This window comes from Sinocyclocheilus anshuiensis, unplaced genomic scaffold (genome assembly GCF_001515605.1).
Source record: "Sinocyclocheilus anshuiensis isolate Anshui unplaced genomic scaffold, SAMN03320099.WGS_v1.1 scaffold457, whole genome shotgun sequence".
NCBI lineage: Eukaryota > Metazoa > Chordata > Actinopteri > Cypriniformes > Cyprinidae > Sinocyclocheilus > Sinocyclocheilus anshuiensis.
This window is the reverse complement of record NW_015537939.1, coordinates 2,680,173-2,695,384: the sequence shown is the minus strand read 5'-3', so window position 1 is coordinate 2,695,384 and position 15,212 is coordinate 2,680,173. Positions and strand designations below refer to the sequence as shown.

The 15,212-nt window shown below is 37.1% G+C and overlaps 1 protein-coding gene across 1 annotated transcript; it reads left to right on the top strand.

The window, feature by feature from the left end:
- Positions 1–346: 346 nt before the first annotated feature.
- alpk2 (alpha-kinase 2) lies at positions 347–11,852 on the top strand. Its single transcript, XM_016452773.1, has 13 exons — positions 347–364; positions 454–533; positions 1,607–2,634; positions 3,298–3,604; positions 4,046–5,245; positions 6,413–6,560; positions 7,063–7,193; positions 8,413–8,451; positions 8,637–8,935; positions 9,024–9,112; positions 10,080–10,297; positions 10,431–10,479; positions 10,573–11,852. Exons 3-13 carry the CDS (start codon positions 1,639–1,641, stop codon positions 10,772–10,774), a joined length of 3,678 nt encoding a protein of 1,225 aa, XP_016308259.1. The 5' UTR covers positions 347–364; positions 454–533; positions 1,607–1,638; the 3' UTR covers positions 10,775–11,852.
- The last annotated feature ends 3,360 nt before the right edge of the window (positions 11,853–15,212 follow it).

The window sequence follows — 15,212 nt, the reverse complement described above, 5'->3', positions numbered from 1 at the left end:
AGCTTTAAACGTCTCTTATTTAAAATCCCTCTATCTGCGTCTGTGAATCCGATGCAGGATAAACACTCGCCCATCAGCACCCCTGAGAGGCATTAAAATACCTTTCAATGTCAAATTCCCCTCCACTGTTCTGACAGTAATAATCTCATTCTGGCTTCGCAGATGAAAACACGATGTTTGTCAACTCTGATGATTGCAAGGCAGGCAAATATAGCCATGAAGTGATTAATCGTCCGGCACGTCTCTGCTATCAGGTAACCCACTTTGAACTAAGGGGGATGTGGACTAAAAATAACCCCTCTCCCCAAACCCCCAAGACCTGTCAGCTTTATGTGAACCTCATATTCTCCAGACCTACATCACCGTTGAGTATAATTACCCTTTTGGATGTTTAAAAAAAAAGGTACCTGCTTCATTGTCTGGGAATTTTTTTCTGTTGTGTTCTGCCCGCAGGGATCTGATGCTGAGCGCTGGCTGCTTTAAGAGTGAAATCTTTGGACTTGGTCTCTCATGACAGATGTGTCCAAACTGAGGTAATGTGTCTGTCAAAGGTCGTCAGGTTTTACGGTTTTGGCTGCTAATTGTAATTGAAATTGTAAAAGATTCTGAAGCCAATTTGATTTATTTGAATGACATGAATTTATAGTTTACATTGACACTGTACTTTTAATGGTATAGTGACAAAAATGTATTACTGTTTTCTTATTTAGTCATATTATTCTAACACGCATAGTATTTTACCATAAGCTGATTTAGGCTTTCTTTACTCTTTTTTTTATTACAGTATCAAGTTAACATTTTGAATTGTACAGCACACAACTGCATGTTTGCATGCATACTGAAATCAGTTATTAGTTGCAGACTGTGTATGTGAGTAATAATTAACCTTATTTATTTATATCTTTATTTATATCTTGTGCGCAATGACAGTTTAAGAGAAGCTTAAGAAAATCATGTGTGTATAGGAAAAACAGGGTTGAGTCATATTCATCTGATAGCTTTGACGTAAGAATGACGTATGGAAATTGCACACACATGGGCTGATACAAATCTAAGTGGAAACTCATTTGACCGATCACTCAGTTTGTTTTCCGGTGTAGCCCAACACCTTTGGACAACAATAGAGGTTGTTTGTTATGGAAAAACCTAGGATTGGATGCAGTTATTTATATTTCTAAAATTTACTTAATTAGTTTTACATTTATTTTATATATTATGTATTTGAAATAAAATATCATATATGTTATTATATAACATTATATATAAAACCTATAATAAAAGCATTATTAAATAAATAATACAATATTTAACGTTTAACCTTAGATTTATCTTGTTCAAAAATATTTAGATATTTTTTATAAAAATGCATATGGCTCACAATATAGTGGCATAATTTTGCCTATGATGTCTTACAAAACATACTGTGGTTGTACAATGGTGTACTGACCTCATCAGATGAAAGTTACTAAAAAGAATGGCATGTTACCAATTCTAAAAGCCACAGTACTTTTTTCTTGCTTTTTTAAATGATCTGTAGCTCTCGTTTTCTATGCATCTAATTGTTTCTTGTTTTCTTTTTCCTCTTCTTCCGTTTCCTCTCTTGCAGTGACGTGTGTGCAGTGATCCAGAGCGAGGGAGATGACAGCTGAGTGGGTTGACATGGCCACCCCAGACAATCTGCTGTTCCTGGACACAGATGCTGTCAACTCTTCCTTCGCTTCACCGCCCATAGAGGAAAATGAGCCCACTCGTGCCACGGACAACCAGACAGATGACAGCTTTAGTTCAGTCCCTGATCAACACCCTGATCCAGACTCAGGAAGCTCAGGATTAATGCCAGTTCCGTGCCAGGATGGGACCATTGAGATCCATAATACAAACATTGAAAGGGAAAATGAGAGTGGTTTAGTCTTAAGACAGCCCCTGGATCACACTGCAGTGATAGAAATGAATAAAAGTGATAACTGTGACTTCAGTACTGCTGCTATAATGGAGACTGACAGTATCACAAACAGTACTAACATCCCTAACCTAATTCACCTATTGGACAGAAATCGAAATGACAAACATGGTAACTCAAACACTAAAGCGGATCCAAATGAGGCTCATGGCACTTTAATGAGTCCATTATTAACAGAACACAACAGACAAGAAGAAATGAGCCAAGACACCATTTTAAACCAATATGCCTCTTTTGAGAGCATTGGACTTGATGTTAACCCAATGGCTAATGATGATGGTCCCTTGGTAAATACTGTCTCTAATGTAATGAATGGTGCAAGCAATGAGACTGATGCAACTTCTTCTGAAACCCTCATCCAGACTTGCCAGGATACATCTGAAGGTGTTGATGTAGCAGTGGAAGCGGCGACTGCCTATAAAACTCATCCAGAAATTCATGACATTGCAGAGAACTTGACATGTGGACCACTGGCAACTGAGAAAACAGATAATTCTGAGTCACTTTTCCACCAATCCATGCTTAAAACCTCACAAATTGGTGAAAAACATGAGAAGGATCTCTCACAAGTGATCCCTTGCCCAACATCTGTCACGAATAGAGATTTAGGTAAATGTTCTGAGGAGATTGATGGTGCTTGCTTAAAGTTCACAAGAATGGAACATGATGTTGAGGCTGGTAGCGAGTTGTGGCTGTTTCTTCTAGAGTCATATTTGACAAACTCATTACAAAAGTATGGCTCAAATACACTCGCTAACACTTAAACATTCACCACCCTCCTCATACGTACATGACAGACAGCTGTGGCTGCTGAGGAAATGTGAGGTGCAGAGAAAAATACTGATAAACAGGAATGCAGACTAATTATAGAGGGTGGCGGATGATAATAGACCAGCAAGAGCAAAAGAGGAACTGGAGAGGCAGTGGGTGAGGGGCACGAGCACAGCTGAGGGGCAAAATACGACCCCTGCTCTCAAACTCAGTGTCATACTGTACGACAGTTTCTCCAATCCCACAGACCCCTGAGATAGCGGGAGAGCTGTGATTGGTTCACTTACGTTACACAGCGGCTGTGATCACTATAATAGAGATGACCCCTTCTATTGGTAGCCATATGTGGCTGTAGACTGCAGCATGAAAGCATAATGGTTTTTGCATTAGACAGACATTCGCCTCTGTGAGGTATGTAAACAAACAGCTAAATGTAGTTTGGATGAGAATAGGCCTAAATTGACTTGTCAAATGATACAAATGCTTCAATTCCTATGCTGTCTGCCTCTGATTTCTTCTGTCTTCTCCATGACATTTAATGTTTTTTCTATGTTTCTGTGTTTCAGTTGGAAGGAAATGCGCTGGTGGAGGTGACCGGAGACGAAGTTTCCCAACTCGGGTTGGTCTTTGAGGAGGAAAGTCAAAGCAGTTTTACTTCTCAAAGGATCTCAGTGTGCACCAGCGACAAGAATTTATTAACTGACTGTGTGAGCGGCGAGGAGTGGCGTCACGGCTCCAATGTTGCTCTCCACACATGTCCCTCTCAATCGAACAGTCACGTGTCTTCTGAGACGGGACGTGCTGAAGGAAATGAAACTTTTGTGCATTTTAACACTGAGGAGTGCACTGTGAAGCCAAAAGAGGAGGAAAGAAATACATTTCCACAGTTTATTATGCCGTTTGCTCCACTCAATACTGGAAATACTTTCCTCCACACACACACACACACACACACTAAACATATACCTGTGTGAATTACAATTTTCTGCATTTAAAGAAATATTATTTTATTAAATGTGTATTTTTATTAATTATTTTATTTTTCCACTATTTTCTACTCAAATGCCATAGTAGTTTATTGAAAAGTCCACAGGATGATCTAGATCTTCCATCTAAAGGGATTATTAATGAGATACATATTAAGAGTGATCAAAAATCAGTCAGTAGTGACGATTCGTCTGAAGATCGCTTTCATACATGCCCTGAACAGTCACGTGTCTTCTGAGACGGGACGTGCTGAAGGAAATGAAACTTTTGTGCATTTTAACACTGAGGAGTGCACTGTGAAGCCAAAAGAGGAGGAAAGAAATACATTTCCACAGTTTATTATGCCGTTTGCTCCACTCAATACTGGAAATACTTTCCTCCATAGTAGTTTATTGAAAAGTCCACAGGATGATCTAGATCTTCCACCTAAAGGGATTATTAATGAGATACATATTAAGAGTGATCAAAAATCAGTCAGTAGTGACGATTTGTCTGAAGATCGCTTTCATACATGCCCTGACCACTCTTTATCTTCATCTTCAGATGAACCTTCCATCAAGGACACTAAAAGAAAAGCCGAGTACAGCGATACCTGTGATATCAGCAAAGAGCTTTCTAAGTTAATTTTACTCACAGGACAGCATTTTATGGTGTCTGAAGACAAACTTGTTGCATATGTCACTCTAGACTTGGAAGAACCCAATTTAAATAATTTCTCATTGTCAAACTACGAGGAACGACCCAAAACAGACAATATGCCTCACAAGACTTCCAAAACATCCTCAGATGGTAAAACACGCTCTAAACATAAGGAGAACCCAGCTGAGAAGCAGCAACATGGGATTCAAACATCAAAAAAGCAAGATCTTCAGCCCCCATCCCAGATGAAAGAGGAATTCAATTCAGAAGGAGATGGTTGTGAAGATCGGCCAGTTACTGTCATTGAAACCATCGTCATCACAGAGAAGATCGCTCCTAAAACCCAAGGGAAGAAGAAAAAGAAGCATGCACAACACGGGACACCAAAACCCGAAAATGATCCACCAAGTGACATAGGGAGCAGAAGCACTCAGAAGAGCATGAGTGGCAAGACCGAGAACATTGTCCTGAAGGTAGCATCAAATGGTCTGGATAAACCAGCACCTCATCTTCCCGCTAAAATGGACGTTACTAACAAAGATAGCACTCAGAAAGTGATTTCAGTGAGACCCAAAGCAGAACCCTACTTTGGCAGCGTAAATGCCACTCAGAAAGCCACCCCTATAAAACTCAAAGTAGATGCTAGTAACACAGCCAAGATGGAAAATAAGACGTGCACCTCTGATTCTCTGAGCATGTGTTTACCCAGCATGCTGAATGACGACATCAAGCGCAGGCGAATCGCAAATGACCTGTCTGGAGCAGTTCCGATAAGGACGAGGCCACAGCTGCCCGCTATTTTCCGCCAAGCAAGAAAAGATGGAGAAGATACGACCCGGAGATCTTACAGCGAGGTTGTCAAGCAGAAGACTCCAATACCCAAAGAAGGTTCTCCAAATGCATTCCTGTTCAACTTCAAATTAGAAGTCAATCCAGTAGAACAGGGGTGTCCAATTCTGCTCCCTGAGGCCCAATGTCCGGCAGAGTTTAGCTTCAACCTGCCAAAAAACACTTGTCTGGAAGTGTTCTAGAACTTGATTATCTAGTTCAGGTGTGTTTGTTTAGGACCCAAGCTAAACTCGGCAGGATTATGGCCTTCAGGAACAGGAATGGACATTCCTGCACAGGAACATTTTATATTTTTACAGTATGCGTTCCTGAGTCAGAAATGTCAGAACCATGCAACTTGACCCAGTCTGATGTGGTTTGCTGGTCTTAGCTGGTTTAAGCTGGTTTAGCTTGTCTCCCAATCTAATTAAGGTGGTTTTAGATGGTTTGCCAATTGGTCAAGTGACCATAAATCTCTAAAACCTACAAAACAGACCAGCGTAATCAGCTTGACTAACTTAGGGAGACCAGCTAATCACCTTAGGCTGATTCGAGTTGTTTTTGGGGTGGGATACAATGGAATCCAGGGGCCAGTTGCATAAACTGCTTCTTAAAAAGTTACTCATCTAATTTTTTTTCATGAAAGTCAGTTTTAAAAAGGGAGAACGGACTGATTTGAATCCAGAATGTAAGTCTGAGTACCTCTTGGCTAACAGTTGGTCAAACTAGTTCTTAAAGGGATAGTTCACCCAAAAATGAAAATTTGATGTTATTTTCATTTTTGAGTGAACTATCCCTTTAAAGCAGCACTATGTAACTTTTTTCGCTCTAGCGGTTAATAAACAGAACTGCACACATCCCGCGGAAGAACATTCCAACCAGAGCTACTTCTCCAAGTTTATGTCTATGGCGATTCACGCAGGTATGTGTAACTCCGCAGCGGTGACGACCCGACCAGGCTACAATAGTCCAAATATAAGTACTTATTATAAGTGTACCGTAGTGATTCGGGATAAGACAAAAACGCGGTTTGGAAGATGAATTCATGATGTACTCGCTCATTATATACATTTTGCACATTCTGAACACAGAAAAAGTTACATAGTGCTGCTTTAAGGTGCAGTCTTAACATAGCGTCTATGTTTATGCAACTGGCCCCAGCAGGTTTATCAAATAAATTCATGCAAAAAGGGCTATAAATTATGCATTTTTATGTTTTGGTTGTAGTGGTTCCTATAGTCTCAGAGATCCAGGCTGACCCAGTTCCTGCTGACCCCCAGAACATCTTGCTTTGGTGCAAGTTCAATCCTGTCCCACCTGATGCCACCATTAAGTGGACTAAAGAGGGAACAGTGCTGTCAGAGATAAACAAAGTGTAAGAAAACCCTCTTTTACTATCAGCCACTGCTTCATCCTTATCTACCTACATTATCGTCTGACTCTGGTCCAAAATTAAGTTTCCAAATGGAATTATTTAACTGAGATGGTCATCATTATACTGTAGCTCTTTTACCACTTGGTGGCACTCTGTTCTTGTCCAAATCTGCTGTAAATTTTGGCAGAGACCTGAGTGAACATCAGCGCTCTGGTGATTCAGCCATGACTTATAGTGGGAGCGAAATGAACCTTTTACATAACAGAGTGATTAATTCCTACTGAATGCTGACTGTGCCTCAGACACTCTCAAACAAACCTCTGCAGTCCAGAATGGTCCTTCTGAGATGTTTTTTAAGCTGAAGTTTAACTGCAGGATTCAGAAATGAACATCTGGTCTGCATAGGCCACTGTGTTTAGTCTCTAGGACCCTTTGCCCAGATGTGTGAAGAATGATTGATTCACTATAAATGTTCAGTTAAATGTTTTTCTATTTTCTGTAGAGAGAAGGATGACGGCCGCTTCACTTTGACAATCCTAAAGGCTTGCAGTAAAGATCTAGGGCTGTACAAATGCAGCCTGAATGCTGCCAACATTTCTGTTTCGACCTCAGAGTACCATCTCACATCTGAGGGTAAGACATAGAAGGCTGCTTTCCCAGACTAATGATTAAAGAGGCTATCAATTACCATTGTAATTTGCTGAAGTACTCCATGACTAAGCAGAAAGTTAAAGCAGAAACTCATGCTCTGAAGTTTCAGCAGGGTGAATGAGGTAATAGTCTTAAAGAAAGCCAGATAAAGACTTCTCCTGCTTCCAAAATGGCTCACTGCATTTAATACAATTCGACAGTTAATTAAGTACATTAAGTATGCATGTGTGCGGCATGAATACAATCCATACATAATACACTATCGTTGAAAAGTGTGAGGACAGTAAGATTTTTAAAAAGAAATTAATACTTTTATCCAGCATGGATTCATTAAAATGATCAAAAGTGACAGTAAAGACATTTATAATGTTAGAAAATATTCCTATTTCAAATAAATACTGCTCTTTTATACTTTCTATTCATCAAGGACTCCTAAAAATGTATTCGTTTCCACAATTGCAAATGTTAAGCAGCGCAACTGTATTTATTTTATAGGTTTAAGTTTGTCTCTCTTTTATTGTCTCCCTTAGGAGAAATTTGTCTTAGGCAACCGCGAGAGCAGATCAAACATACAAAAAAATAATAATAATAAAATAAAATATAAAAAGCATTTATTTGATCCAAAAAAGTAACATCATGAAATATTATTACAATTTAAATAGGTATTATTTTCTTACCAGATATCCTGTCTCATTTTGTAAATGATGTAATGCCTTTTATATGTCTGCAAAAGTAAGAACAAAAATAAAAAATGAAAAAAAAGAGAAATAAATAGGTATTTTCTATTTTAATATGCTTTCAAATGTATTTTATTCCAATGATGTCAAAGCTGAATTTTCAGCAATTACTCCAGTCTTTTGATCCTTCAGAAATCATTCTAATATTCCGATTTGCTGCTCAAGAAACATTTCTTGTGATATGATTTCTTGTGATATGAAACCATGAATAGAAAGCTCAAAAGAACAGCATTTATTTGAAATGGAAATCTTTTGTACCATATTTATTATTGCCTATTTATTAATGCATATTTTCTGAATAAAAACCATTAATTTCTTTCAAAAAAATGTTACTGACCTCAAACTTTTGAACAGAAGTATACATATTCTGAATGTGTGTCTGGGAAACGAATCCTCACTTTGTAAATCTGCAAACATGATATATTACACTCATTGACTCAACTGTGTCAAATTTTTGATTTCAGTGCTTATGGAACTAGTCATTCCGAGTCATGATCAGCCAGGTAAACAGACCTTTCGTTTCATGGTCTCTCTGCTGTTCCTATGAGTAGCTAAAATAGTTTGAACGGTATGCTGAATAATAGAGATTGTCTTTTATGAAAATCTGACAGGTGTATGTGTTTTAATGTGTTGTGAGTGTGATCGCTTAGTTTTACAACACTTCTCATCCTATTTATCTATCTCCCAGCTGAGCCCAGGGTTGTGGACGGTGATGAGGAGAACATCCAGTGCAGCCCGCTTCTCTTTAAGGAAGATTTCCTCTCAGATCAGTACTTTGGAGAGAATCAACCAGCGAGCATCGTGACTGAAAAGGTCCACTTTGGTGAAGGCATGCATCGCAAGGCTTTCAGGACCACTCTTAGAGAAGGCAATCTGCCGAGCTTCAACCCCGGCCATCCCTGCGTCCTGAAAGTACACAACGCCATCAGCTATGGGACCAAAAATAATGAGGAACTTGTCCAGAAGAACTACAGCCTGGCTGTGGAGGTGAGAGTGAATGTCTCTAAGGAGATGTTTAATTAAGAACTTAGCTTAAGGAGATTTGGGACTGATTCGTTTTTTATTTCTTAACCAGGAATGTCACGTGCAGAATACCGCCAGGGAATATATTAAAGCGTACAATAGTGTGGCCAAGTCTGCAGAATCATTTGGAGAGGTGCCAGAGTAAGTATAACAATACATGAACTTGTGAAGTGTACAAAGTACTGGGAAACTTCTACATAGAGTATCTGTATTGTTGTTTGTATTGTATCTAACCATAATGTAATTGTACAGTATGAGGTGAAAAAGTTTCCACATTTACTTAATAAGTCAACTTGCTTAGTGTTTGAATTTGACACAGCTGAACTTAAGGGTTAGCAAAGATTTTCTAATTGAAGTAACATCTACGCTACCATTCAAAAGATTTTTTAAATGTATAAAAATACAGTAAAATATTATTTTTAATTAAAAAGTGTTTTCTATTTGAATGTATTTTAAAATGTCATTTATTCCCGTGATGCCAAGCTGAATTTTTCAGCATCACTATTCCAGTCTTCAGTGACACATGATCCTTCAGAAATCATTCTAATATGCTGATTAGTGTAAGAAACATTTTTTTATTATTATCAGTGTTGAAAACAGTTGTGCTGCTTATTATTTTTCTGCAAACCGTGATAAGTTTGAGGAGTAGAAAGTAAAAAAACTGCATTTATTTGAAAAAATTTCCAGTTACATTATAAATATCTTTTCTTTCACTTTTAATCAATGTAATGCATTCTTGTTGAAAAAATGTTAATTTCTTTCAAAAAAAATGTTTTTGGTCAGTGCATATTTAACACATATACTACATTTTTATTATAAAACTTTTTTATATACATTTTATATTGCTTTCTTCAGTCTAGCCAGAAATCCGAAACTATTTCATGCTATTGATATTATTTTAAAGGTTATTGACATGCTTGAAATAGAACTATTAAATATTTGAAATAATATATATATATCAATTGAATGCATCCTTGCTGAAAGAAAATATTTTGTAAAAATTAAATAAAGAAAGCTAACATTTGAATGGAAGTGTACATTTCATAATCTAGGACACACTTTTTTTCACTATTTGTATTCATTAATTAAATTGTCCTTAAATTCCCAGAATCATCCCTATTTATTTGGTGCACCGGACGTCTAACGACATCCCTTACGCCACGCTGGAGAAGGAGCTGCTGGGAGATTTTGTGAAGTACTCTGTGAAGGACGGGAAGGAGATCAACCTGATGCGCAGAGACTCTGAGGCGGGACAGAAATGCTGCGCCTTCCAGCACTGGGTCTATACACAGACCGACGGCAACCTGCTGGTCACCGATATGCAGGGTAAATAATGCACAGTACTTCCATTCGACCATATATTGAACATCATGACATTAACAGTGTAACAAGAAGAATGTAGATTCGAATCCTGCAAGGAGTGAAGCATACCATTACAAATATTCTCTTTTATGTCCAGGTGTGGGTATGAAACTGACAGATGTTGGGATTGCCACCTGTAAAAAAGGGTAAATTCAGATTTTAAAATATCAAAAATGTACCCTACAATAAAAACTGTGTAGTTCTTATGAAAGCAGTAATATAGATTTGTATGATTGCAGCTATAAGGGGTTCAGAGGAAACTGTGCCACGTCCTTCATTGATCAGTTCAAGGCTCTTCATCAGTGTAACAGATACTGTGAGCTTCTGGGCCTGACGTCTCTTCAGCCCAAGCCAAAACGGACCGTCGGCCCGCCAAAGCCAAAAACACAACCCGCTCGGCCCCGTTCTGAACGGCAAATCCTGATCGCACAGAAACTCTGAATGTCTGCTTGTAGGATAACTAGTGTTGGCCGTTTTCTTGCTCAGGGACAAACGTGTTTCTGAGATGTTTCTTTAAATGTAAGATGACATTCATCTGTAAGGACAGTAGGGAGGTTACTTCTTTCTTGAAAGCTCTTTTGTGCTATTTTAAATGAGCTTATTATTGGTTTTTATTGAATTTCTTATATTTTTTTTAAGGGGTGAGTCGACTGACAATTGATATAACACTTTTTCGATGTAATATTTTTTGTTTAAACCAAAGAAATATCAGCTTGTGATAGTGTTTTATCCCGATTTGCTTGGTTGAAAAGTCGTGCCTGTGGTGCTGCAATCTGATTCTTTATTATTAGCCTACTGGCACTTCTGAATAACAACAACTTCATGTTATTATGATTGTTTGTTATAATATGTGCAATAAGTACTTAGTTTATCAAACTGCTAAATCTTAAATAGATATTTACTTTATGAGTGAGATTAATGTACTGTACAGCCGTAAAAGATTGTTAGACTTGAATGTAACTGCTGGAATTGAATGTTTGAAGCTTCTCATATTCAATGTTAAAATACTTTATTTTCACACGAATTTAGTATTTAATTTTTCTTGAATTTTTGAAGTTGATCTACGCTGTTTCTTGGAAGGAAGGATGAGGTGGTAAATCTGATGCTATGGAAAGGTTTGTACACTTGCCCAGTAAACAGCTGTTGATTTGCCTCAGTAAGAATGACAATCCTCCACCTTCACGTTCCCATCATCCTTCCAAAGTCAAATGACTTATTGCTTCATTGCTATATATAAGCACACACGTTTGAAGCCAAGTATTCGTCTTGTTAGTGTTAATGAACTGCACAAATCAATCACTTGAAATTAAAAACTGTGATGTTACCGTTGCTACTTTCTGCAAATCTAGATAGTCTTATCTATTAGTAGTCTTAGTGAATGTGGATTGAAGGTCAAAGATTATCAGATTCTTGGCTTGACCGAACCACATTCGTCTTGTATTGGCTTTGAATGATCCCCTCTGAATGGTGTATTGTGTATTAATAAGTTTTTTTTTTTCTTTATTAAGTCTGGGTTTATTTTAATCACAAACTTAAAAAAATTACTTGAATAATTTCATTACTTATTTTATTTATATATAAATGTTATATATAAATTATATATATATATATATAAATTACAATACATTTAACAATAATTTAATAAATTATACATTTTATAAAAATATATATATATATATATATATATATATATTGTTTTGTTGTTGTTTTTTTTACATTTTTAATTTTTAACTTGATGTACTAAACAAAAATTCATATAAAAAACTATTTTAAAAAACTAAAAAAAAAAAGTTAAAAATTTCAAATGTAATAAAATTTTAAATGAAAACAGCAGATATCTAAAATATTAATAAACTGCAACATTACTTCAGTGACACTAACATAGCACTGCATCCTTGCTGAATTTAAAATAACTCTTGACCCATTAAAACACTTCAAGAAACTTGCTAGTTTATTATTGTCATGAAGATACTAATACTAATACAGAATAAAATATGAAGAAAGTGTGTCACGACACGCATACTGTCTGGCAACTGGGTCAGTACACACATATAGCAGACATGATCTATTACATCGATTTTTGGCAGATGCCAAATTTATTGTGCGCAACCTTGTTGTGCGCAAACACACACACACGCCTACATATTCAAAGACACAAGGGTGTTTCATATTCTCACAGTAGAATCCATCATCATGCTCATGTTTCTCTGTGCTGATTGGCTGAAGTGGTTGTGAGGTCTCACCGTGGCTATTTAGTGTGATAATGGCGTTTGACAACACAGGACACAAACACCATTGTCACACTCCACAGCTCAGGAGGACGACAGACTGACACCTATTTTTTCACCTATGATAGCTGAACTTTTATTGAATCCCTCAGAATGAACTTATGAACAGTACTTAATGAACAAGACCTGTAAGTGTCACCCCGTTTTCACCCTTGTCTTTGGTTCAGCAGCTGGCTCTCGCTCTGGTCATGTGTACATGTTATCGATTCTCATCTTGTGTTTACATGTCTGTCAGCGGAGTGGATAGTGACGGGAACCGTGCAGATGGTCTCCTCTAAATGATTAGTTATGCCTTAGATCAGGAATCTTCAACAGACGGTTCTCCCATTATTGAGCTTTAAACATATTTGAGTGAAAATAACAAAAAGCAATCAAAACCACAGCTATGTTAGTCCAGATAAATGTTTTAGATTGGATTTTAATACCATGTGCAAATATATGACTGCAATGCCATTAAAATAGTACTGATGTACAATATAAGCATGAAGTATGTAAATATATTAATGTAGTACTTTTTAATACAGTACCTTAATATAAATCATGCTTAACAATTATATACGCATGTTTTTTAAACAGTAATATTGTGAACTATTATTACAATTTAAAAAAAATATTTTCTCTTTGAATGTATTTTAAAATGTATTTTATTCCTGTGATCAAAGCTGAATTTTCAGCATCATTCCTCCAGTCTTCAGTGTCACATGATCCTTCAGAAATCATTCTAATATACTGATTTGTTTCTCATGAAACATTTCTGATTATTCTGTTGAAAACAGTTGCTCTACTTGATTTAAAAAAATGCTTCTTTAAATTTAAATAAGACCAAGAATTATTGTTATTTTCTTGAATCTCAAGTCTTTTTGTGAATAAGTTAACTTACCACTTACCCTATTTGGTAAAGATGGCTGATCCACATGACCCTCCATGCTGTTGAAATACTGAGAGCACTAAAAGAGAAACGCATTTCACAAAACACTCTAAAACACAATATCCTTTATAACACACTCACACTCTCTCATAACCTCCCATCGTCTCTTCCAGAGATCCACAGACTGCAAGAAACTGAGAAACAAGTCCGGTCTCTGTCATGACTGCTCATTCTGCTCTCCTTTAACCTCCATATATGTACCTAGAGGGGGTTTAGTCAAACAGTTTTGTGATAAGCTTAGAGAAGTATTGATCGGCCTTGACGTGAGGACGAGGTCACTAACCCAAAACCTCGGAGTGCTTCAGAAAAAAACCTTTAAAAGCACCATTTCCTCTTAAAGGGGTCTTATAATGCTACATGCACTTTTACAAGTTGTTTGAACTGAAATGTGTGTTGGCAGTGTGTGTACACAACCACCCTAAAATGATAAAAATCCACCCAGTGTTTTTTTGTTAATCTACTAAAATCTTTACCCCTTTCTCAAATAGAGCCGATTTCAGATAAAATAATCCATGTGACATCAGTGGTTCATCCGCAATTATACGAAGCTACGAGAATACTTTTTGTGCGCAAAAATCAAAAGCGCAAACAACGTAGGAAACAGATCAGGCGTGACGCAGCTGACACAGAACAGCATATGTTGTTTACGTCCAGCTGATACTCTCCAAAATGGCACCAGGGTGATGCAGGGGAGACGAATTGTTGAATAAAGTCGTTTTTTTTCTTTTCTTTTGTGCACAAAAAGTATTCTCGTAGCTTTGTATAATTGCGTATGAACCACTGATGTCACATGGATTATTTTACAGATCTCCTTGCTATGTTTCTGGACTTGGGAACATTTCAGTTGCATTGCTGTATATGCAGGGTCAGACAGCTCTCAGATTCCATCAAAAATATCTTAATTTGTGTTCCGAAGATGAACGAAGGTCTTACGGGTTTGAAACGACATGAGGGTGAGTAATTAATGACAGAATTTTCATTTTTGGGTGAACTAACCCTTTAATGAACCTATGACACCTGCAACCATGAGAAGAATCATTAAGACACCTGTGAGATATAAATAGAGGTCAGACTACCCAAAATGCCTCTTTAAACATGGAATCAGTGATTAAAATATGGCTATAATGTTTTAAAAGCCCAGATATTTCACAATTGTGAAAAGATCCCCAATGTACTGAAACAATAGGAGTCTAAAGTTTCACAAATCGCTCACATAATCATACCTAATTTCCAAGAAGTGTTGATAAACAGTGTAGTGAATGGGTTTCCGCTGCTGCAGCTCATTCTGTGACATGATGTTGGGAGGTGCGGGTGAGTTTGACGTTGGACTTGTTTGTGATTGCAGAAAGAGAGCTCTTGATAAAGTGTACAGGCCGCTTTTATTTGCTTGTCCTTGGATCTGATAGCCATCCGATTTCATGTGTGAATGAACTGAGTTTCCTTCACTGCTCAGCAGAGCCTCGTGCCATGTGTTCAGCAACAAAAATGTACAAATGACCAGAAATGCGCAGGAAGCCAGAAATTTTTTTTACTATTGTAGTAGCATATTGTAGTATTACTATTGTATTGTAGTATTACTATTGCAACAAATGTATAATATTTTATTGCTGCACATTAAAATTACCTATAATTTACATAAAAATATACATTACATAAAATAATA

What these genes read in the sequence shown, in the direction of transcription:
- alpk2 (XM_016452773.1), top strand. Translation starts at nt 1,639, where the DNA reads ATGACAGCTGAGTGGGTTGACATGGCCACCCCAGACAATCTGCTGTTC. An exon ending in GCCAAAAGAGGAGGAAAGAA is followed by an intron (nt 3,605 to 4,045) that starts ATACATTTCCAC and finishes AAAGAAATACAT; the next exon opens with TTCCACAGTTTATTATGCCG. An exon ending in ATTGCCACCTGTAAAAAAGG is followed by an intron (nt 10,480 to 10,572) that starts GTAAATTCAGAT and finishes GTATGATTGCAG; the next exon opens with CTATAAGGGGTTCAGAGGAA.